The sequence below is a fragment of the Struthio camelus genome, chromosome 35, assembly GCF_040807025.1.
Source record: "Struthio camelus isolate bStrCam1 chromosome 35, bStrCam1.hap1, whole genome shotgun sequence".
Classification (NCBI taxonomy): domain Eukaryota; kingdom Metazoa; phylum Chordata; class Aves; order Struthioniformes; family Struthionidae; genus Struthio; species Struthio camelus.
The window spans coordinates 131,357-156,053 of NC_090976.1; the positions used below are offsets into that span (position 1 = coordinate 131,357).

At 72.3% G+C, this 24,697-nt stretch overlaps 1 protein-coding gene across 9 annotated transcripts in view; it reads right to left on the reverse strand.

The window, feature by feature from the left end:
- The window catches only part of LOC138063707 (neurexin-1-like), a 78,896-nt gene that overhangs the window by 49,351 nt on the left and 4,848 nt on the right, over positions 1-24,697 (reverse strand). For 5 of the 9 annotated variants that reach the window (XR_011137141.1, XR_011137142.1, XM_068923588.1 and 2 more), the window contains exons 2-8: positions 21,771-23,816; positions 17,117-17,134; positions 14,595-14,624; positions 13,504-13,569; positions 11,285-11,586; positions 9,213-9,236; positions 4,031-4,192 (exon numbers count right to left, since the gene is read on the reverse strand). Coding sequence is in view for 7 of the 9 variants with exons in the window: in XM_068923588.1 (XP_068779689.1) it covers positions 4,031-4,192; positions 9,213-9,236; positions 11,285-11,586; positions 13,504-13,569; positions 14,595-14,624; positions 17,117-17,134; positions 21,771-23,745 (2,577 nt within the window). In the remaining 2 variants the exon portion in view is untranslated. The remainder of the gene's footprint in view (positions 1-4,030; positions 4,193-9,212; positions 9,237-11,284; positions 11,587-13,503; positions 13,570-14,594; positions 14,625-17,116; positions 17,135-21,770; positions 23,817-24,697) is intronic. The other 4 variants (XM_068923591.1, XM_068923589.1, XM_068923585.1 and 1 more) reach the window with 2 other exon arrangements.

A 24,697-nucleotide genomic window follows, 5' to 3' on the forward strand; every position in this document is an offset into this window, starting at 1 on the left:
CTGCGCACCCTGCACCCTGCACCCTGCACCTCCTGCACCCTGCACCCCCTGCGCCCCCTGCGCCCCCTGTGCACCCTGCACCCCATGTGCACACTGTGCACCCTGCACCCCCCACGCCCCCTGCGCACCCTGCACCCCCCGCGCCCCCTGTGCACCCTGCACCCTGCGCCCCCTGCACCCTGCACCCTGCGCCCCCTGTGCATCCTGCACCCTGCACCCTGTGCCTCCTGCACCCTGCACCCCCTGCACCCCCTGTGCACCCTGTGCCCTGCGCTCCCTGCCTCCTGCACCCTGCACCCCCTGCACCCCCTGTGCACCCTGTGCACCCTGCACCCTGCACCTCCTGCACCGTGCACCACCTGCACCCCCTCTGCACCCTGCACCCTGCACCCCCTGCGCCCCCTGCGCCCCCTGCGCCCCATGTGCACCCTGTGCACCCTGCGCACCCTGCACCCTGCACCCCATGTGCACCCTGTGCACCCTGCACCCTGCACCTCCTGCACCGTGCACCACCTGCACCCCCTCTGCACCCTGCACCCTGCACCCCCTGCGCCCCCTGCGCCCCATGTGCACACTGTGCACCCTGCACCACCTGCACCCTGCACCGTGCACCACCTGCACCCCCTCTGCACCCTGCACCCTGCACCCCCTGCGCCCTGCACCCCCTGTGCACCCTGCACCCCCTGCACCCTGCGCACCCTGTGCCCCCTGCGCCCCCTGTGCACCCTGCACCACCTGCACCCTGCACCGTGCACCACCTGCACCCCCTCTGCACCCTGCACCCTGCACCCCCTGCGCCCTGCACCGCCTGCACCCTGCACACCCTGCACCCTGCGCACCCTGTGCCCCCTGCGCCCCCTGTGCACCCTGCACCACCTGCACCCTGCACCCTGCACCACCTGCACCCTGCACCGTGCACCACCTGCACCCCCTCTGCACCCTGCACCCTGCACCCCCTGCGCCCTGCACCCCCTGTGCACCCTGCACCCCCTGCGCCCCCTGTGCACCCTGTGCACCCTGCACCCCCTGCACCCCCTGCACCCTGCACCCCCTGTGCCCTGCACCCCCTGCACCCTGCACCCTGCGCCCCCTGTGCATCCTGCACCCTGCACCCTGCGCCTCCTGCACCCTGCACCCCCTGCACCCCCTGTGCACCCTGCACCCCCTGCGCCCCCTGCACCCTGTGCACCCTGCACCCCCTGTGCACCCTGCACCGCCTGCACCCTGCACCCTGCACACCCTGCACCCTGCGCACCCTGTGCCCCCTGCGCCCCCTGTGCACCCTGCGCCTCCTGCACCCTGCACCCCCTGCACCCCCTGTGCACCCTGCACCCCCTGCGCCCCCTGCACCCTGTGCACCCTGCACCCCCTGTGCACCCTGCACCGCCTGCACCCTGCACCCTGCACACCCTGCACCCTGCGCACCCTGTGCCCCCTGCGCCCCCTGTGCACCCTGCACCACCTGCACCCTGCACCCCCTGCGCCCCCTGTGCACCCTGTGCACCCTGCACCGCCTGCGCCCCCTGCACCCCCTGCACCCCCTGCGCCCCCTGCACCCTGTGCACCCTGCACCCCCTGTGCACCCTGCACCGCCTGCACCCTGCACCCTGCACACCCTGCACCCTGCGCACCCTGTGCCCCCTGCGCCCCCTGTGCACCCTGCGCCTCCTGCACCCTGCACCCCCTGCACCCCCTGTGCACCCTGCACCCCCTGCGCCCCCTGCACCCTGTGCACCCTGCACCCCCTGTGCACCCTGCACCGCCTGCACCCTGCACCCTGCACACCCTGCACCCTGCGCCCCCTGTGCACCCTGCACCACCTGCACCCTGCACCCCCTGCGCCCCCTGTGCACCCTGTGCACCCTGCACCGCCTGCGCCCCCTGCACCCCCTGCACCCTGCACCCCCTGTGCCCTGCGCCCCCTGCGCCCCCTGTGCATCCTGCACCCTGCACCCTGCACCACCTGCACCCTGCGCCCCCTGCGTCCCTCGCACCCCCTGTGCACTCTGCGCCCCCTGCACCGTGCACCACCTGCGCCCCCTGCACCCTGCGCCCCCTGCACCCTGCACATCCTGCACCCTGCACCCCCCGCACCGCTGCACCCTGCACCCCCTGCACCGCTGCACCCTGCACCCCCCATCCTGCATCCCCTGCACCCCCCCGCACCGCTGCACCCTGCACCCCCCATCCTGCATCCCCTGCACCCCCCTGCACCCCACCTCCCTGCGCCCTGCACCCCCCTGCGCCACTGCACCCTGCGTCCCCTGCGTGCTGCACCCTGCATCACGCTGCACCCTGCGTCCCCCGCGCACCCTGTCCTCGGCACCGCTGCACCCCGCACGCCCTTGCACCCCGTGCACGCCGTGTCCTGTGCACCGGTGCACCGAGCACGCTGCTTCCCGTGCACTGTGCACCCCGTGCCCCACGCACGAGTGTCCTGTGCACCATTGTGCCCTGTGCACGCCGTGCGCCGTTGTGCCCCGTACCCCATGCACAGCGTCCCGTGCACTGCTGCCCCCGTGCACGCCGTGCACTGCGCACCGTGGCCCCCCACCCGTGCTGCCCCGCGCCCCGCTGCCCCCCGTGCACTGCGCACCGTGGCCCCCCACCCGTGCTGCCCCGCGCCCCGCTGCCCCCCGTGCACTGCGCACCGTGGCCCCCCACCCGTGCTGCCCCGCGCCCCGCTGCCCCCCGTGCACTGCGCACCGTGGCCCCCCACCCGTGCTGCCCTGCGCCCTGCTGCCCCCCGTGCACTGCGCACCGTGGCCCCCCACCCGTGCTGCCCCGTGCCCTGCTGCCCCCCGTGCACTGTGCACCGTGGCCCCCCACCCGTGCTGCCCCGAGCCCCGCTGCCCCCCGTGCACTGCGCACCGTGGCCCCCCACCCGTGCTGCCCCGAGCCCCGCTGCCCCCCGTGCACTGCGCACCGTGGCCCCCCACCCGTGCTGCCCCGCGCCCTGCTGCCCCCCGTGCACTGCGCACCGTTGTACCCCACGTGTGCTGCCCCGTGCCCCGCTGCCCCCCGTGCACTGCGCACCGTTGCACCCCACGTGCGCTGCCCCGCGCCCCGCTGCCCCCCGTGCACTGCGCACCGTTGCACCCCACGTGCGCTGCCCCGTGCCCCGCTGCCCCCCGTGCACTGTGCACCGTTGTACCCCACGTGCGCTGCCCCGCGCCCCGCTGCCCCCCGTGCACTGTGCACCGTTGTACCCCACGTGTGCTGCCCCGTGCCCTGCTGCCCCCCGTGCACGGTGCACCATTGCACCCCACGTGTGCTGCCCCGTGCCCCGCTGCCCCCCGTGCACTGTGCACCGCTGCACCCCCCGTGCGATGCACCGTGCACCATTGCACCCCACGTGTGCTGCCCCGTGCCCCGCTGCCCCCCGTGCACGGTGCACCATTGCACCCCACGTGTGCTGCCCCGTGCCCCGCTGCCCCCCGTGCACTGTGCACCGCTGCACCCCCCGTGCGATGCACCGTGCACCATTGCACCCCACGTGTGCTGCCCCGTGCCCCGCTGCCCCCCGTGCCCTGTGCACCGTTGCACCCCACGCGCGATGCACCGTGCACCATTGCACCCCCCGTGCACTATGCACCACTGCCCCCCCTGTGCGATGCACTGTGCACCGTTGCACCCCACGCGCGATGCACCATGCACCATTGCACCCCCCGTGCACTGTGCACTGCTGCACCCCACGCGCGATGCACCGTGCACCATTGCACCCCCCGTGCACTGTGCACCGTTGCACCCCACGCGCGATGCACCGTGCACCATTGCACCCTCCGTGCGCTGTGCACCGCTGCCCCCCCTGTGCGATGCACTGTGCACCGTTGCACCCCACACGCGATGCACCGTGCACCATTGCACCCCCCGTGCCCTGTGCACCGCTGCACCCCACGCGCGATGCACCGTGCACCATTGCACCCCCCGTGCGCTGTGCACCGCTGCCCCCCCCGTGCGATGCACCGCTGCCCCCCGCGGCCCGCAGCCCCCCGGGCCCGGCTGCCCCCCGCCGCCGGCCGCCGCTCACGTCCTTGAGGCAGCCCATGAAGTTGTTGCTGACGGGCGAGCCGGGCAGGTCGGCGGTGTTGGGGCTGCCGCCCACGTAGAAGAAGTCGTCGGAGCCCAGCATGGTGTAGTCCTCCTGCGTGTAGCCCGTGGTGGTGAGGATGCCGTCCACCGAGATGGTCACCTGCGGCACGAGCGGGCCGGCCTCAGCGGGCGCCCGCCCCCGCCCGCCGCAGCCATTTCTGTGCCTGGGGCGGCCCCCGGGGGGGGCGGCGATGGGGTGATGGGGGGGGCGGGGGTCTGGCACGGGGCCGGGGCGCCTGGAGCTCAGCGCCTTCGGGCGAGGAGGCACCGGGTCCTCGTGCGAGGAGGTAACGGGGTCCTCGTGCGAGGAGGTACCGGGTCCTTGTGCGAGGAGGCACCGGGGTCCTCGTGCGAGGAGGTACCGGGTCCTTGTGCGAGGAGGCACCAGGGTCCTCGTGTGAGGAGGTACCGGGTCCTTGTGCAAAGAGGCACCGGGGTCCTCGTGCGAGGAGGTACCGGGTCCTCGTGCGAGGAGGTAACGGGCTCCTCATGCGAGGAGGTACCGGGTCCTCGTGCGAGGAGGTACCGGGTCCTTGTGCGAGAAGGCACCGGGGTCCTCGTGCGAGGAGGTACCGGGTCCTTGTGCGAGAAGGCACCGGGGTCCTCGTGCGAGGAGGTACCGGGTCCTCGTGCGGGGAGGTACCGGGTCCTTGTGCAAAGAGGCACCGGGATCCTCGTGCAAGGAGGTACCAGGGTCTTTGTGCAAAGAGGCACCGGGTCCTCGTGCGAGGAGGCACCGGGTCCTCGTGCGAGGAGGTACCAGGTCCTCGTGCGAGGAGGTACCGGGTCCTTGTGCAAAGAGGTACCGGGGTCCTCGTGCAAGGAGGTACCGGGTCCTTGTGCAAAGAGGTACCAGGGTCCTCGTGCGACGAGGCACTGGAGCCCTTGTGCGAGGAGGCACCAGGTCCTCGTGCGAGGAGGTACTGGGGTCCTCGTGCGAGGAGGTAACGGGGTCCTCGTGCGAGGAGGTACCAGGTCCTCGTGCGAGGAGGCACCGGGGTCCTTGTCCGAGGAGGTACCGGGTCCTTGTGCAAAGAGGCACCAGGGTCCTCGTGCGAGGAGGTACCGGGTCCTTGTGCAAAGAGGCACCGGGGTCCTCGTGCGAGGAGGTACCGGGGTCATTGTGCAAAGAGGCACTGGGGTCCTCGTGCGAGGAGGTTTCGGGTCCTTGTGCAAAGAGGCACTGGGGTCCTCGTGCGAGGAGGTACCGGGTCCTTGTGCAAAGAGGCACTGGGGTCCTCGTGCGAGGAGGTACCAGGGTCTTTGTGCAAAGAGGCACCGGGATCCTCGTGCAAGGAGGTACCGGGTCCTTGTGCAAAGAGGCACTGGGGTCCTCGTGCGAGGAGGTACCGGGTCCTTGTGCAAAGAGGCACCAGGGTCCTCGTGCGAGGAGGTACCAGGGTCTTTGTGCAAAGAGGCACCGGGATCCTCGTGCAAGGAGGTACCGGGTCCTTGTGCAAAGAGGTACCGGGGTCCTCGTGCAAGGAGGTACCGGGTCCTTGTGCAAAGAGGCACCAGGACCTCGTGCAACGAGACACTGGAGCCCTTGTGCGAGGAGGCACCAGGGTCCTTGTTCAAGGAGGTCCCGGGGTCCTCGTGCAAGGAAGCATCGGGGACCTCATACAAAGAGGCACTGGGGTCCTTGTGCAAGGAGGCACCAGGGTCCTCGTGCGAGGAGGCACTGGGTCCTTGTGCGACGATGCATCAGATCCTTGTGCGAGGATGCACTGGGTCCTCTTGCAAGGAGGCATCGGGGTCCTCGTGCAAGGATGCACCAGGGTCCTCGTGCAAGGAGGCACCAGGTCCTCGTGCGACGATGCATCAGATCCTTGTGCGAGGATGCACCAGGGTCCTCATGCAAGGAGGCACTGGGGTCTTTGTGCAAGGAGGCACCAGGGTCCTTGTGCAAGGAGGCACCAGGTCCTCGTGCGAGGAGTCGCCCCCGGCCCCCGGTGCCCCCGGCACAGCCCCGGGCTGAGCACCAAGTGCCCCCCCAGGGGCCCAGGCGTCCGGGCTGCACCCCAGGGCCAAGGTGGCCCCGGGGGGGGGTGACGATGGTGACGATGGTGTCGGTGACGATGAGGATGATGGTGAGGGGGTGACGGGGGGGGGGGACGGGTTAGTAACGAGTTTGGGGGGTCTCAGGCGGGACCAGGCTCAGACAGAAAAATGGCTGTTAGTGGGGGCGGCCGGCGTTAGTGGGGGGCGGCACGAGCGCGTCGGGCCTCAGCCCGCGGGGCCGTGCGAGAGGCCGTGCGAGGGGCCGTGCGAGGGGCCGTGCGAGGGGCCGTGCGAGCGGGGACGCCGGCGGGCGGCAGCGCCGCGCCCTCCCCCCGTGCACACGCACACGCACCCCTGCACACGCACACGCATGTGCACGCACCCCTGCACACGCATGCACGCCTGCACACGCACACGCACGTGCACGCACCCCTGCACACGCATGCAACCCTGCACATGCACACGCATGTGCACGCACCCCTGCACACGCATGCACGCCTGCACACGCACACGCACGTGCACGCACCCCTGCACACGCATGCACGCCTGCACACACACCCATGCACATGCACGCCTGCACAAGCGCACGCCTGCACACGCATGCATGCACACGCACGTGCACGCACCCCTGCACACGCCTGCACACGCACCCCTGCACACGCACACGCATGCACGCCTGCACAGGCACCCATGCACATACACGCCTGCGCACGCATGCGCCTGCACACACACGTGCACCCCCTACACACACACACACACGCGTGCACCCCTGCACACGCACACGCATACACACGCATATCCCCCCCCCGCATCAGTGACCCTGGGCAATCACACGTGTGCACACGCACACCCCAGCCATGAGCCCGTGAAATTGCCCACGCGTGTGCACGCACACCTGCACACGCACACGCACCGCACCCCTGCACACGCACACGCATGTGCACGCACCCCTGCACACGCATGCACGCCTGCACATGCACACGCATGTGCACGCACCCCTGCACACGCATGCACCCCTGCACACGCACACGCATGTGCACGCACCCCTGCACACGCATGCACCCCTGCACACACACACGCATGTGCACGCACCCCTGCACACGCATGCACGCCTGCACACACACCCATGCACATGCACGCCTGCACAAGCGCACGCCTGCACACGCATGCATGCACACGCACGTGCACGCACCCCTGCACACGCCTGCACACGCACGCCTGCACACGCACCCCTGCACACGCACACGCATGCACGCCTGCACAGGCACCCATGCACATACACGCCTGCGCACGCCTGCGCCTGCACACACATGTGCACCCCCTGCACACACACGTGCACCCCCTGCACACGCACACGCACGCACCCCTGCACACACCCGCACCTGCACGCACACGCATATCCCCCCCCCGCATCAGTGACCCTGGGCAATCACACGTGTGCACACGCACACCCCAGCCATGAGCCCGTGCAATTGCCCACGTGTGTGCACGCACACCTGCACACGCACCGGCACATGCACACGCACACATGCGCATGTGCACTTGCAACCACAGCCGTGCCCTCGTGCAATCGCACACGCGTGTGCACACCCCCCCCCCCGCCGTGAGCGGGGCCGGCCGGCGGCGTCCCGGGGTGCGAGGGGGCGGCGGCGTGCGAAGCGGCGTGCGAGGGGCCGACGTGCGAGGGGCGTGCGAGGGGGCAGCGGCGGGGGGGCCGGGGGGGGCTGGGGGGGGGCTGGGGGCTCCTGGGCCCTGCTGCCGGCTCCGGCTCGGGGCGATTTCCCTGGATTTGGCGGTTCTGGCTCCGGTTCGGGGTGGGGGGCGGGGGGGGAAAGACTCCCCCCAAAAGAATAAAATTAAAAAAAATGAAAAAAATAATGAAAAAAATCAAAAAAAAATCATGCAAAGTCGGGCAGAATCACGTGGGGCCATGGGCTGCGGGGGGAGCCGGAGCAGGGGGGGGGCAGCGCGGCAGAGCCCCCGCCAACTCGTGACACCCCAGGTGGGGGGGGGGCAGGAGCCGGAGCTGGGCGGGTCGGGTGGGTTTGGGGGGGGGGAGCCGCCCTGCGGAGCCCCCGCCAACTCGTGACACCCCCGGTTTGGGGGGGGGCAGCGCTGCAGAGCCCCCACCAACTCGTGACACCCCAGGTTTGGGGGGGGGCAGCGCGGCAGAGCCCCCACCAACTCGTGACACCCCAGGTTGGGTGGGGGGGCAGCGCTGCAGAGCCCCCGCCAACTCGTGACACCCCAGGTTTGGGGGGGGGCAGCGCTGCAGAGCCCCCGCCAACTCGTGACACCCCAGGTTTGGGGGGGGGCAGCGCTGCAGAGCCCCCGCCAACTCGTGACACCCCAGGTTTGGGGGGGGGCAGCGCTGCAGAGCCCCCGCCAACTCGTGACACCCCAGGTGGGAGGGGGCAGCGCTGCAGAGCCCCCGCCAACTCGTGACACCCCAGGTTTGGGGGGGGGCAGCGCAGCAGAGCCCCCGCCAACTCGTGACACCCCAGGTGGGAGGGGGCAGCGCTGCAGAGCCCCCGCCAACTCGTGACACCCCAGGTGGGAGGGGGCAGCGCTGCAGAGCCCCCGCCAACTCGTGACACCCCAGGTTGGGGGGGCAGCGCAGCAGAGCCCCCGCCAACTCGTGACACCCCAGGTTTGGGGGGGGGGGGCAGCGCGGCAGAGCCCCCGCCAACTCGTGACACCCCAGGTTGGGTGGGGGGGCAGCGCTGCAGAGCCCCCACCAACTCGTGACACCCCAGGTTTGGGGGGGGGCAGCGCGGCAGAGCCCCCGCCAACTCGTGACACCCCAGGTTTGGGGGGGGGCAGTGCTGCAGAGCCCCCGCCAACTCGTGACACCCCAGGTTGGGTGGGGGGGCAGCGCGGCAGAGCCCCCGCCAACTCGTGACACCCCAGGTTTGGGGGGGGGCAGCGCTGCAGAGCCCCCGCCAACTCGTGACACCCCTGGCGGGGGGGGGAGCCGGAGCCGGAGCCGGAGCCGGAGCCGGGTGGGTTCGGGGTTGGGGGGGGGGGAGCCGCGCTGCAGAGCCCCCGCCAACTCGTGACACCCCCGGCGGGGGGGGGGGGCGGGAGGCGATATCTACCAGGTAGCGGAGAGCGTTTACCAGAGCGTGTCCGACGCCGGCGTGCTGCGGCCGGGCCACGGCGGGGCCGGGGCGCCCGGGAGCGACAAAACACAACGAGAGCCCAAGTGACCGGGGCGCCGGGGGGGCGTTAGTTAGTTCGGGGACGGGGGGGGGGGCGGTTAGTGGTGGGGGGGGGCTAAGCGTGTTAGTCGCACGCGCGCGTGCACGCACACACACACATGGGGGGGGTTGGGGGCCGTCGCACGAGGGCGGCCGTCGCACGAGGAAACGGGGGCGGGGGGGGGAGAAGGAGAAACCTGGTTAGAGAGGGGAGGGGGGCGGCTTCCCCCCCCCCCGCCGCCGTTGTCACCACCGAATCGTGTCCCCCCCCCCCCAGCGGTGTCCCCAATCCCCCCCCCCCACTTCCACCCTCGTGCGAGCCCGATCGGACCCCCCCCCCACCGGCCCTGCTGCTGCCCACTGGGGAGGGGGCCCAGGCGTCCGGGGACACCCGCTCTACGGGGGGATCAGGGAGGGGGCCCAGGCGTCCGGGGACACCCACTCTACGGGGGGATCGGGGAAGGGGCCCAGGCGTCCGGGGACACCCGCTCTACGGGGGGATCGGGGAGGGGGCCCAGGCGTCCGGGGACACCCGCTCTACGGGGGGATCGGGGAGGGGGCCCAGGCGTCCGGGGACACCCGCTCTACGGGGGGATCGGGGAGGGGGCCCAGGCGTCCGGGGACACCCGCTCTACGGGGGGATCGGGGAAGGGGCCCAGGCGTCCGGGGACACCCGCTCTATGGGGGGATCGGGGAAGGGGCCCAGGCGTCCGGGGGCCCCCACCTATCCCACCCTATGGGGAACCAGGAAGGGGGCCCAGGTGTCCGGGGCTCAAAGCCTTGTCTGCCCCACAAAGCACGGGGAAAGGACCCAGGTGTCCGGGCCCCCCCACCCCCACCCAGCAAAGGGGCCCAGGTGTCCAGGACCCCCACTTGGGGAAGGGACCCAGGCGTTCGGGGCTCCCAGCCCAGTCTGCCCCACAGAGCACTGGGCAAGGGGCCCAGGCATCCGGGACCCCAACCTGGAGAAGGGGCCCAGGCGTCCGGGACCCCAACCCGGAGAAGGGGCCCAGGCGTCCAGGATGCCACCCAGAGAAGGGGCCCAGGTGTCCGGGCTGCCACCCAGGGAAAGGGCCCAGGCGTCCGGGACCACAACCCAGGGAAAGGGCCCAGGCGTCCGGGACTGCAACCCAGAGAAGGGGCCCAGGCGTCCAGGCTGCCACCCAGGGAAAGGGCCCAGGCGTCCGGGACTGCAACCCAGAAAAGGGGCCCAGGCGTCCAGGATGCCACCCAGAGAAGGGGCCCAGGCGTCCGGGACCACAACCCAGAGAAGGGGCCCAGGCATCCGGGATGCCACCCAGAGAAGGGGCCCAGGCGTCCGGGACTGCAACCCAGAGAAGGGGCCCAGGCGTCCGGGACCACAACCCAGAGAAGGGGCCCAGGCATCCGGGATGCCACCCAGAGAAGGGGCCCAGGCGTCCGGGACCGCAACCCAGAGAAGGGGCCCAGGCATCCAGGATGCCACCCAGAGAAGGGGCCCAGGCGTCCGGGACCACAACCCAGAGAAGGGGCCCAGGCATCCAGGATGCCACCCAGGGAAAGGACCCAGGCATCCAGGACCCCAACCCAGAGAAGGGGCCCAGGCGTCCGGGACCCCAACCCAGAGAAGGGGCCCAGGCGTCCGGGCTGCCACCCAGGGAAAGGGCCCAGGCATCCAGGACCCCAACCCGGAGAAGGGGCCCAGGCGTCCAGGACCCCAACCCAGAGAAGGGGCCCAGGCATCCGGGCTGCCACCCAGGGAAAGGACCCAGGCATCCAGGACCCCAACCCAGAGAAGGGGCCCAGGCGTCCGGGACCCCAACCCAGAGAAGGGGCCCAGGCGTCCGGGCAGCGCACCGGGCGCCTCCCTCCCCGCGCACCCGCTTTGGCCGGGCGGGCGCCGGGGCCGAGAAGAGGAGGAAGGGCAGCAAGGGGTGGGGTGGGGGGGGGCGAGCCGCCCGGACGCCTGGGCCCACGGCGGCGGGGCGGCGGGGCGGGGGGGGGGGCCCTACCTGGCGCAGGTTGCGGGTGACGCGGATGTCGTGCCAGTCGTTGTCGTTGAACTTGCCGTTGACGGGCTCCACGAGGGCCTCGAAGGCGCCCGAGCCCAGGTTGATGACGAGCCAGACGGCGCCGCTCTTGAGCGACAGGTTCACGTAGTCGGCCGACTTGCCCGTGTGCAGCAGCAGCCCGTTGCGCTGCAGCGTGCGGAACGACAGCGTCAGCTCGTCCGCGCTGCTCTGGATGGGGTTGTGCGACAGGTCGTAGCAGAAGAACTCGTTGCCCTTGAAGGTGGCCACGTACTCCTCCTTGCCTGCGGGGCGCCGGGCCGTCAGTGCCCGCACACGCGTGTGCGTGTGTGCGCGCGCGGGTGGGTGCGGAGCTGCGTGCATGCACGTGCGGGTGCGCGGGGTGGAGGCGGACCTGCATGCATGCACACGCGGGTGCGCGGGGTGGGTGCGGAGCTGCATGCATGCACGCGTGTGCATGCCGGGTGGGTGCGGAGCTGCGTGCATGCACGTGTGCATGCGCGGGGTGGGTGCGGAGCTGCGTGCATGCACGCGTGTGCATGCCGGGTGGGTGCAGAGCTGCGTGCATGCACGCGTGTGCATGCCGGGTGGGTGCGGAGCTGCATGCATGCACGTGTGCGTGCGTGGGGTGGGTGCGGAGCTGCGTGCATGCACGTGCGGGTGCGCGGGGTGGAGGCGGACCTGCATGCATGCACACGCGGGTGCGCGGGGTGGGTGCGGAGCTGCGTGCATGCACGCGTGTGCACGCCGGGTGGGTGCGGAGCTGCGTGCATGCACGTGTGTGCACGCCGGGTGGGTGCGGAGCTGCGTGCATGCACGTGTGCGTGCGTGGGGTGGGTGCGGAGCTGCGTGCATGCACGCGTGTGCATGCCGGGTGGGTGCAGAGCTGCGTGCATGCACGCGTGTGCACGCCGGGTGGATACGGAGCTGCGTGCATGCACGTGCGGGTGCGTGGGGTGGAGGCGGACCTGCATGCATGCACACGCGGGTGCGCGGGGTGGGTGCGGAGCTGCGTGCATGCACGTGCGGGTGCGTGGTGCGCACCGGCCGGATATGGAGCTGTGTGCATGCACGCGTGTGCACGCCGGGTGGATACGGAGCTGCATGCATGCACACACGTGTGCATGGTGCACGCCAGGTGGATACGGAGCTGCGTGCATGCACACGCGTGTGTGCGGGGTGGATGCAGAGCTGCGTGCGTGCACGTGCGTGTGCGCCGGATGGATATGGGGCTGCGTGCATGCACGTGCGGGTGCACGGTGTGCGCCGGGTGGACGTGGAGCTGCGTGCATGCACACGTGTGTGTGTGCGGGGTGGGTACACAGCGGCGTGCATGCACACACGCGTGCATGAGATGAGTACACACCTGTGTGCATGTGCACGCTGTGCAGGGCGTTGGAGAGGGATGTGTGCAGGGGATACGCAGCTGCGTGCACGCACACGCGTGTGCAAGGTGTGCAGGAGCATGGAGAGGGCGGGTGTGGGGTGGATACGCACCTGCGTGCACGCACACGCGTGTGCATGGCAGGCGCGCAGGCTGAAGGTGCACCGGGAGCACACGGAGGGGGTGCGGGGCGTGCACGGGTGGACACACACCTGCGTGCACGGCCCCGACACGCGTGGCGCCGATGCACGACCGCCTGGTGCGCCCTGGCGTGCATGGGCAGACGTGCACCTGCGTGCACACACACGCGTGTGCACGGCCCGCCGGCATGCCTCGGGAGCGCCAAGAGCATGCGGAGAGGCGTGCAGGGCTGCATGGGCGGAGCGGCACCTGTGTGCGGGCACACGCGTGTGCAGGGCACGTGTGCACGCTGTGGGGCTGATGGGAGCACGCGCAGAGGCATGGGGCGGGTGGATGCGCACCCGTGTGCATGCACACGCATGTGCGTGCTGCGGGAGTGATGAGAGCACGCAGAGAGGTGGGGGGAGGCGCACCCGTGTGCATGCACACGCGTGTGCAAGGCACGTGTGGGGGCGTGACGGGAGCGCGGAGAGGCGGATGTGCACCCGCGCGCACGCACACGCGTGTGCACAGCCGGCTCGCTCGCACGAGCTGCACGCGTGTGCCCGAGCGCGGGCCCTGCAGGAACACGCCTCGCACACGCGTGTGCACGCGCGCCTGCCCCCGGGGAGGCGGCTGCAGCACCCGGACCCCGGGGGCCCAGGCGTCCGGGGGCCCAGGCGTCCGGGGCACTGACCTTTCGCCGCCTGCGGGCTCTCGGCGGCGCCGGGGCCGGGCCCCCCCTCGGCGACCTCGGCGGGCCCTGGGCGGGAGGAGACGGGTGAGGGCGGCCGGGCCCAGGCGTCCGGGGGGCCCAGGCGTCCGGGGGGGGGGGGGGCACCGCCAGCAGGGCCGGGCAGGCCCCGGCTCGTGGCCGTGCAAGGGAAACCGGCTTGCACGCTCGCTCGGGTCCCCGTGCAAGGGGACACACCCCCAGTTCTCCCTCGGGTCCCCGTGCAAGGAAACGTGCTTGCACGCTCCTTCGGGTCCCCGTGCAAGGAGACGCTGGAGCTCCTGCACGAGGGCCCTGCCGGTCTCCGTGCGAGGCGATGCGCTCGCACGCTCGCTTCCGTCCCCGTGCAAGGGCACCCTGGCTCTTCCGTGCAAGGCGCCGCACTCGCACCCGTTCCCCGAGACCCCCCCCACCACCACCACCCCGTGCAAGGGCACCCCCGGGTCTCCGTGCAAGGTGACGCACCCTGGGTGGGGGGGGATCGGGACGCGTCCTCGTGCGAGGGGCGCCGTGCCCCCGGCGTGCCGCACGACCACACACTGCGGGGGGGGGGAGCAGAGGGAAGGGCCCGGCGGGGGGGGAGGGAAGGAGGGAGACCCGACGCACAAGGCTTGCACGAGGGGGGCACGAGGGGGGATGAGGGTGGCATGAGGCTTGCACGAGGGTCGCACAAGGCATGCACGAGGCTTGCACGGGGGTGGCATGAAGCTTGCACGGGGGTCACACAAGGCATGCACAAAGGTGGCACGAGGGGGCACGAGGCTTGCACGGGGGTCGCACGAGGGGGCGCGGGACATGCACGGGGGTCGCACGAGGGGGCGCGGGACATGCACGGGGGTCGCACGAGGGGGCGCGGGACATGCACGGGGGTCGCACGAGGGCCGCCTGAGGGTTGCACGAGGCTCGCACGAGGGTGGCGTGAGGGGGCACGAGGCTCGCACAAGGCTCGCAGGAGGGTTGTACAAGGCGGCACGAGGGTTGTACGAGGGGGCACGAGGGTCGCACGAGGGTCGCACGAGGGTCGCACGAGGGGGGGGACGGGGGGGGCATCATACCTTGGCTGCTTAACGTCAGGTGAGCAGGACCTTGGGGGGGGGGAGCGGGGGGGGGGAGCCGGAAACGGGGGGGAAAAGCCAAGAAACGGGGGGGGGGGAGAGAAGAGTCGAGTCAGGGGGGGCCGAGCCCCCCAGCCACAACTTAAAACCGCTTTTAACTTGTGACAGACATCGCGGGCCGATGCCGGGGCCGCGCCGGGCGCCCCCCCCGCCGCCGGGGGGGGACGGGGACCAGCACGGGGCAAACGGGGGCGGGGGGGGGCACGGAGCAAGCGGCGGCAGCGCACGGGGCCTCGCACGGGCTGGGCGGCCTCGCACGAGGACACGGCCTCGCACGGGGCCTGGCACCAGGGCATGGCGGCCGTGCTCGGGGCCTCGCACGGGGACACGGCCTCGCACGGGGCCTTGCACGAGGCCTCGCACGGGGACACGGCCTCGCACGGGGCCTCGCACCAGGATGCGGCCTCGCACAAGGTCTTGCACCAGGGCACAGCCTCGCACCGGGCTTCGCACCAGGGCATGGCGGCCATGTTCGGGGCCTCGCACCGGGACACGGCCTCACACGGGGCCTTGCACGAGGCCTTGCGTGGGCAGGGTGGCCTCGCACGGGGCCCCGCATGGGATGGGCGGCCTCGCACAAGGACGCGGCCTCGCACGGGGCCTCGCACCAGGACATGGCCTCGCACAAGGTCTTGCACCAGGACATGGCCTCACACAGGGCCTCGCACCAGGACACGGCCTCGCACGGGGCCTGGCACCAGGGCATGGCGGCCGTGCTCGGGGCCTCGCACGGGGACACGGCCTCGCACGGGGCCTTGCATGAGGCCTCGCACCGGGACACGGCCTCGCACGGGGCCTCGCACGGGCTGGGCAGCCTCGCACGGGGACACGGCCTCGCACGGGGCCTCGCAGCAGGATGCGGCCTCGCACAAGGTCTTGCACCAGGGCACAGCCTCGCACCGGGCTTCGCACCAGGGCATGGCGGCCGTGCCCGGGGCCTCGCACCGGGACACGGCCTCACACGGGGCCTTGCACGAGGCCTTGCGTGGGCAGGGTGGCCTCGCACGGGGCCCCGCATGGGATGGGCGGCCTCGCACAAGGACGCGGCCTCGCACGGGGCCTCGCACCAGGACATGGCCTCGCACAAGGTCTTGCACCAGGACATGGCCTCACACGGGGCCTCGCACGAGGACACGGCCTCACACCAGGCTTCGCACCAGGACATGGCGGCCGTGCCCGGGGCCTCGCATCAGGACACGGCCTTGCACGGGGCCTTGCACGAGGCCTCGCATAGGCCTGGTGGCCTTGCACATGGCCTCGCACGGGCTGGGCAGCCTTGCACGAGGGCGTGGCCTCGCACAAGGTCTTGCACCAGGACATGGCCTCACACAGGGCCTCGCACCAGGACACGGCCTCGCACGGGGCCTTGCACCAGCATGTGGCCTCGCACGAGGTCTTGCACCAGGACACGGCCTCGCATGGGGACACAGGGCCTCCCCGACCCCCTCGTGCGCCGCACGCCCCCGTGCGAGGCCGAACTCCCCCCCCCTCGGGCCCCCCCCGGGGTGTCACACGTCCCTTGCACGAGCCTGGCCCCTTGCACCCTCGTGCGTCGCACGCCCCTCGCCCGAGCCCTGCCCCCAGCCCGCCAATCACAGCATTCTGCCACCCCATTGGCTGCTCGGCCACTTGCATTTGCATAGCTCCGCCCACCTGCCTGCTGGACCCACCCCCCACCCGCTGCAGCGCCCCAGCTCATTGGCTGCGCAGCCCCCCCCCCCGCCCCGTTTGCATGGCCGCGCCTCATTGGGCGGCCCGGGATGACGTCACCCCGAGGGGGCGGGGCGGGGGTGAGGCGGGAACACGCGTGTCCTCGGGCGGAGGCAGCACGCAGGCGCGTGCACGCCCTCGTGCACGGACCCGGCTCGCACACGCGTGTGCACCGCCTGGGACACCAAAACCGCCCCAGCGCACACGCGTGTGACGGGGGGGGGGGGCCGGCGGCCACGCACGAGGGAACACGCACCTGTGTGCAAAGCCTTGCACGCCCCCCCCCACGCACACGCGTGTGCGAGCACCACTGGCCCCGTGCACACGCTGTGGAGCACGGCCACACGAGTGTGTGCTCACATGGGGGCTCGCATGGGGGTCCTCCCCCCCCCGGACGCCTGGGTCCCTGCGGGGGGGCCCACGTGCACCACAGGCCGGACGGGGCCTTGAGCCGTGCAAAGCCCCCGACCTCGCACGAGCGCCTGCTCCGCGCACGACAGCGAGCGGCGCAGGGACCCCGCAACGCGCACGAGCCCCCCCGTGTCGCACGAGCCCCCGAGCGGCGCACGGACCCCGCAACGCGCACGAGACTCATGTTGCACGAGCCCCCGTGTTGCACGAGCCCCAACAACGTGCACAAACTTGACCTTCGCACGTGCCTTGAAGCGCGCACGAACTCCCTGAGCTTCGCACGAGCCCCCGCAGGGCCCCGTGCAAGCCCCGGCCCCTCGCACGCCCCGGCGCGGGCTCACCTTCCACGGGGAGCTCCTCTGCGGGACGGCCACGGGCAGCGGGGAGAGAGGGAGGGAGCCGTTAGTGAGCCGCCGTGCGAGGCCCCGTGCGAGGCCTGACCCCGCGGCACCCCGCAACCTTGGGCCGCCCTTGGGAGAGCCGGGGCCACGTGCGAGGTGCACGCGCGCCGCCGTGCACAGCCCATGCACGAGGGGCAGCGGCAGCGGCGGGTCCCAGCGCCTGCAGCAGGCGCCAGGGGTTTGCACGCCCCGTTGCACGTCCCAGAGAGAGTTTGCACACTCCCCCAGGGCTCGCACGCCCTGTTGCACGTTCCAGCGGGGTTTGCACGCCCCGTTGCACGTCCTGGCGGGGTTTGCACGCCCCTCAGGGTTTGCACGCCCCGTTGCACATCCCGATGGGGTTTGCACACCCCCCAGGGTTTGCACGCCCCGTTGCACGTCCCGGCGGGGTTTGCACACCCCTCCAGGGTTTGCACATCCCGGCGGGGTTTGCACACCCCCCAGGGCTTGCACGCCCCGTTGCACGTCCCGGCGGGGTTTGCACACCCCCCAGGGCTTGCACGCCCCGTTGCACGTCCCGGCGGGGTTTGCACACCCCCCAGGGCTTGCACGCCCCGTTGCACGTCCCGGCGGGGTTTGCACACCCCTCCAGGGTTTGCACATCCCGGCGGGGTTTGCACACCCCTCCAGGGCTTGCACACCCCGTTGCACGTCCCGGCGGGGTTTGCACGCCCTGTTGCATGCCCCGGCAGGGTTTGCACACCCCCCAGGGCTTGCACGCCCCGTTGCACGTCCCGGCGGGGTTTGCACACCCCCCAGGGCTTGCACGCCCCGTTGCACGTCCCGGCGGGGTTTGCACACCCCTCCAGGGTTTGCACATCCCGGCGGGGTTTGCACACCCCTCCAGGGCTTGCACACCCCGTTGCACGTCCCGGCGGGGTTTGCACGCTCCCCCAGGGTTTGCACGCCCCGTTGCACATCCCGGCGGGGTTTGCACACCCCCCAGGGCTTGCACACCCCATTGCACATCCCGGCGGGGTTTGCACGCCCTGTTGCATGCCCCGGCAGGGTTTGCACACCCCTCCAGGGTTTGCACGCCCTGTTGCACGTCCCGGCGGGGTTTGCACACCCCTCCAGGGTTTGCACGCCCTGTTGCACGTCCCGGCGGGGTTTGCACACCCCTCCAGGGTTTGCACGCCCTGTTGCATGCCCCGGCAGGGTTTGCACACCCCTCCAGGGTTTGCACGCCCTGTTGCACGTCCCGGCGGGGTTTGCACACCCCTCCAGGGTTTGCACGCCCTGTTGCACGCCCCGGCGGGGTTTGCACGCCCCCCAGGGTTTGCACGCCCTGTTGCACATCCCGGCGGGGTTTGCACACCCCCCAGGGTTTGCACGCCCCATTGCACGCCCCCCCGGGGCCCTCCTTCCCCCCCCCCCGCATCGTCCCCGTCCCCCCGCGGCCTCAAGGACGCGGCGGCCGCGGCGCGGAGGAAAACAGCCCCGTGGCGACGCGCCCCGGCAACCGTTCCCAGGGAGACAGGCGGACCGGCCGTCTCCACGGCAACCAGCCCCGGTTGCCAGGGCGCCGCCGCCGTCGCGCCGGCAACGGGTCAGCCTTCCCCGGCATCGCCACGGCAACTGCAGCCCCGGCAACGGGCCCGCGAGGATGCTGCCGCCGCGGCAACGCCGCCCGGTTGTCACGGCAGCCCCTGGGCGGGGGGGGGGGGGTCTCGCACGGGGGGCGGGCGCCGGGGCACACGCGTGTCGGCCCCGTGCCGGCAGGCCGGGAGGGACCCAGGCGTCCGGGAGGGACCCAGGCGTCCGGGAGGGACGCCAGCCCCCTCGGGCCGGGCCGCGGGGATCCTCGTGTCTCTCCCCAGCGGCCCCCCCCCCCACCTCCTCCGTCCTGCACGAGGACGTGCAAGGGCACCGGGGACGTGCGAAGAGGCGGGCGCGCGCAAGGGCACGCAAGGACGTAAGGCGGCACGAAGGTGTGCAAGGGGACGCAAGGGCGCGAGGACGTGCAAGCGCACGAGGACGTGCAAAGGCAGGAGGGTGTGCAAAGGCACCAGGACGTGCAGGGAGCTAGGTCAGGCCAAAGGCACCAGGACACGCGGCCGTGCAAGGACACGCGGCCGTGCAAGGACACGCGGCCGTGCAGAGACGCCGCACCGGGCGGTGCAAGGCCTCGCGGGAGCACGGAGCCATCGCTGCGCACAAGGACCCACCACGGCGGCGGCGTGCAAGGGCGCGCGGGCGTGCAAGGGCGCCTGGGCGCCCCGAAACACCGCAACGTGCAAGGACCTGCGACCGTGCAAGGACCGGCGGTGGCGCGCAGACATGGCCACGGGCAAAGTCACGGCGCCGTGCAAGGACCCGCCGCCGCAGCCCGGCGCACACCGCCCCCGCCCAGGGCACGCCTGCACGCTGCTGCCCGGTGCAAGCACACCACCGCTGCCCGGTGCACGCGTGCACACTGCTGCCCTGTGCACGCGTTGCCTGGTGCGCACGCGCTGCCCGGTGCACGCTGCCCAGTGCATGCACGCTGCCCCATGGTGCGTGCACGCTGCCGCCCTGTGCACGTCGCTCTGCTCAGTGCCCCCCACTGCCTGGTGCACGCACGCTGCACCATGGTGCACGCACACTGCTGCCTGGTGCACACACACCGCTGCCCGGTGCACACACGCCGCCCCATGGTGCACACACACCGCTGCCCGGTGCACACACACTGCCCCATGGTGCACACACGCCGCCGCCCGGTGCACGCACGCCGCCGCCCGGTGCACGCACGCCGCCGCCCGGTGCACGCACGCTGCACCATGGTGCACACACACCGCTGCCCGGTGCACACACACCGCTGCCCGGTGCACACACACCGCCCCATGGTGCACACACACCGCTGCCCGGTGCACGCACACCGCCCCATGGTGCACGCACGCCGCCGCCCGGTGCACGCACACCGCCGCCCGGTGCACGCACGCCGCCGCCCGGTGCACGCACGCCGCTGCCCGGTGCACGCACGCCGCCCCATGGTGCACGCCCACCACCCCATGGTGCACGCACGCTGCTGCCCGATGCGCACACACCGCCCCATGGTGCACGCACACCACTGCCTGGCGCACGCCCGCCGCCCCATGGTGCACGCACACTGCTGCCCGATGCACACACACCGCCCCATGGTGCACGCACACCACTGCCTGGCGCACGCCCGCCGCCCCACGGTGCACGCACGCTGCTGCCCGATGCACACACACCGCCCCATGGTGCACGCACGCTGCTGCCCGGTGCACGCACACCGCCGCCCGGTGCACGCACACCGCCCCACGGCGCACGCCCACTGCCCCATGGCGCATGCATGCTGCTGCCCGGTGCACGCACACCGCTGCCCGGTGCACGCCCGCCGCCCCATGGTGCACGCACACTGCTGCCTGGTGCACACACACCACCGCCCGGTGCACGCACGCCGCTGCCCGGTGCACGCACACCACTGCCCGGCGCACGCCCGCCGCCCCATGGTGCATGCACGCTGCTGCCCGGTGCACACACACCGCCCCATGGTGCACGCACACCACTGCCTGGCGCACGCCCGCCGCCCCATGGTGCACGCACACTGCTGCCCGGTGCACACACACCACCGCCCGGTGCACGCACGCTGCTGCCCGGTGCACGCACACCACACCATGGTGCATGCACGCTGCTGCCCGGTGCACACACACCACCGCCCGGTGCACGCACACCACACCATGGTGCATGCACGCTGCTTCCTGGTGCACACACACCACTGCCCGGTGCACGCACACCGCCCCATGGTGCACGCCCACCACCCCATGGTGCACGCCCACCGCCGCCCGGTGCACGCACACCACTGCCCGGTGCACGCATGCCGCCGCCTGGTGCACGCCCGCCGCCCCATGGTGCACGCATGCTGCCGCCCGATGCACGCCCACCGCCCCATGGTGCACGCCCACCGCCCCATGGTGCACGCACACTGCCGCCCGGTGCACACACACCGCCCCATGGTGCACGCACGCTGCTGCCCAGTGCACACACACCGCCCCACGGCGCACGCCCACTGCCCCATGGTGCATGCATGCTGCTGCCCGGTGCACGCACACCGCTGCCCGGTGCACGCCCGCCGCCCCATGGTGCACGCACGCTGCTGCCCGGTGCACACACACCACTGCCCGGTGCACGCACACCACCGCCCGGTGCACGCACACCACCGCCCGGTGCACGCCCGCTGCCCCATGGTGCATGCACACTGCCGCCCGGTGCACGCACACCGCCCCACGGTGCACGCACGCTGCTGCCCAATGCACGCACACCACCGCCCGGTGCACGCCCGCTGCCCCATGGTGCATGCACACTGCCGCCCGGTGCACGCACACCGCCCCACGGTGCACGCACGCTGCTGCCCAATGCACGCACACCGCCCCACGGTGCACGCACGCTGCTGCCCAATGCACGCCCACCGCCCCACGGTGCATGCATGCTGCTGCCCGGTGCACGCCCACCGCCCCACGGCGCACGCCCACCGCCCCACGGTGCACGCACGCTGCCGCCCGATGCACGCCCACCGCCCCACGGCGCACGCCCACCGCCCCACGGCGCACGCCCGCCACCGCCCCACGCCCGCCCCGCGCCCGCCGCTCACCTTCGTCGCAGGAGGTGCCGCGGCGGCCGGCGCACTCGCAGCGGGCCCGGCCCGGGGGGCACGGAGCGCAAGGCGGGCGCCGGGCGCAAGCGGCACCCCGCACGCCCCGGGCGGCCAGCAAGGCGGCGGGCGCGTCGCCCACCCTGAGGTCGGCCAGCCAGCCGCGGAAGGGCGCCTCGTACTTGACGGTGCTGAGGGTGAGGGCCGAGAGGCGCACGTCCGGCGGGATGCCGCCCACGAAGAGGTCGCTGGCCACCGCCATCTCGGCCCGCTTGGAGCGCACGGCGCCGGCCCGGCCCTCGCCGTCCACGGCCAGGGCGGTGCGGCGGGCGTCGCGCGTCACCCGCACCGCGTGCCACCGCCCGTCGCTCACCGCCGCCGCCGCCTCCACCGTGGCCGGCTCGGCGCAGGCGATGGCGAAGCGCAGCCGCAGCCGCCCCTCGGCCACCAGCAGCTCCAGGAAGTCGCAGTTGCCGCCGTCGTCCAGGTAGAGCAGGAGGCAGCGGCTGGCGTTGGTCTTCAGGCTGAAGCTCAGCTGCCCGCTCGCCCCCGCCGCCCACCGGCCGTAACGGGCCCACTGGCCCGGCGCCCCGGCGAACTCCAGCGCCGAGCCGCCCCCCGCCCTCGCCGGCCCCAGCAGAGCCCCCAGCGCCAGCAGGGCCAGGCTCAGCCCCGGGGCCGAGGGCCGGCGGGCCGGCCTGTCCCGCTTGGCCGCCTCGCCCCGGGGGGCTCGCTTGGCCAGCAGACCTTGGTGGACCTCCGTATCTTGGTGCATCGAGGTGCTCGGGTGCACCTTGGGGGCTCGCTTGGCCAGCAGACCTTGGTGGACCTCCGTATCTTGGTGCATCGAGGTGCTCAGGTGCACCTTGGCGGCTCGGTTGGATGAGAGACCTTGGTGGACCTCCGTATCTTGGTGCATCGAGGTGCTCGGGTGCACCTTGGGGGCTCGCTTGGCCAGCAGACCTTGGTGGACCTCCGTATCTTGGTGCATCGAGGTGCTCTGGTGCACCTTGGCGGCTCCCTTGGCCAGCAGACCTTGGTGGACCTCCGTATCTTGGTGCATCGAGGTGCTCCGGGGTGCCTTGAAGGCTTGGTTGGCCAGCAGACTTTGGTGGACCTCCGTATCTTGGTGCACCTTTGCCTCTAGATGGCCTGCATAGGCTCGGTTGACCATGCAGCCTTGGTGGACTTCCATATCTTGGTACACCTTGGTATCTAGATGGGCCACAGAGGTTCGGTTGACCACAGAGCCTTGGTGGACCTCCATATCTTGGTGCACCTTTGCGTCTAGATGGTCTGCAGAGGCTCGCTTGGCCATGGGGCTATGGTGGACCTTCATGTCGTGGTGCACCTTGGAGCCTTGGTGCACCTTGGCAGCTAGACAGGCTACAGAGGCTCGGTTGGCCATGGCGCTTTGGTAGACCTTCACATCTTGGTGAGCCTTGGAGGCTCGGTTGGCTAGCAAGCACTGGGGGACCTTTGCTTCTTGGTGGACCTCAGTGTCCAGGTGGGCCGTAGAGGCTCGCTTGGCCATAAAGTCCTGGTGGACCTTGGGGCCTCGACAGGCCATAGAGGTTTGGTTGGCCGTGGAGTCCTGGTGGACCTCGGTGCCTTGGTGGCCCTCAACGTCTGAACAGGCCACGGGGCCTCGGCTGGCCACGGAGCACCACGGGACCTCAACGTCTTGGTGGACCTCAACGTCTAGACAGGCCATAGCAGCTCGGTCGGCCGCAGGGCCTTGGTGGACCTCGGTGTCTCGGTGGACCCTGGCGTCTAGACAGGCCGCGCAGGCTCCGTTGGCCACAGAGTCCTGGGGGACGTCGGCGACTGGGTGGGACGTGGGGCTTCGGCTGGCCGCGGAGTCCTGGGGGACCTCGGTGTCCTGGAGGACCTCAACATCTAGACGGACCATAGAGTCTTGGTGGGCCTCGGTGTCCAGGCGAGCTGTGGGGCCTCGGGGGGCCGCGGCGTCCATGGGGCCCCGCCAGCCCCGGGCCACCTCGGGGGGCTACAGCATGGCCGGGGGGGGGCTGAGGGCGGCGGCACCTGGGGGGACAGAGAGCGTCAGAGGGGATAGGGCCACCCCACAGGGGGCCCAGGAGTCCGGAAGGGCCCAGGCGTCCGGGGGGGCCCAGGCGTCCAGGACGGCCCTGCTCCACCCCACAGGGGGCCCAGGCGTCCGGGGGGGCCCAGGCGTCCGAGGGGGCCCTGCTCCACCCCACAGGGGGCCCAGGTGTCCGGGGGGGCCCAGACATCCGGGGGGCCCTGCTCCACCCCACAGGGGGCCCAGGCGTCCGGGGGGGCCCAGGCGTCCGAGGGGGCCCTGCTCCACCCCACAGGGGGCCCAGGCGTCCGGGGGGGCCCAGGCGTCCGGAGGGGCCCTGCTCCACCCCACAGGGGGCCCAGGCGTCCGGGGGGGCCCAGGCGTCCGGGGGGGCCCTGCTCCACCCCACGGGGGGCCCAGGCGTCCGGGGGGGGCCCTGCTCCACCCCACAGGGGGCCCAGGCGTCCGGGGGGGCCCAGGCGTCCGGGGGGGCCCTGCTCCACCCCACAGGGGGCCCAGGCGTCCGGGGGGGCCCAGGCGTCCGGGGGGGCCCTGCTCCACCCCACAGGGGGCCCAGGCGTCCGGGGGGGCCCAGGCGTCCGAGGGGGCCCTGCTCCACCCCACAGGGGGCCCAGGCGTCCGGGGGGGCCCTGCTCCACCCCTCAGGGGGCCCAGGCGTCCGGGGGGGCCCTGCTCCACTCCACAGGGGGCCCAGGCGTCCGGGGGGGCCGAGGCGTCCGGGGGGGGCCCAGCTCCACCCCACAGGGGGCCCAGGCGTCCGGGGGGGGCCCAGGCGTCCGGGGGGGCCCTGCTCCACCCCTCAGGGGGCCCAGGCGTCCAGGCCTTGCCCCAAAGTCCCCCCCCCCCTCAACCCCAAGGTGGG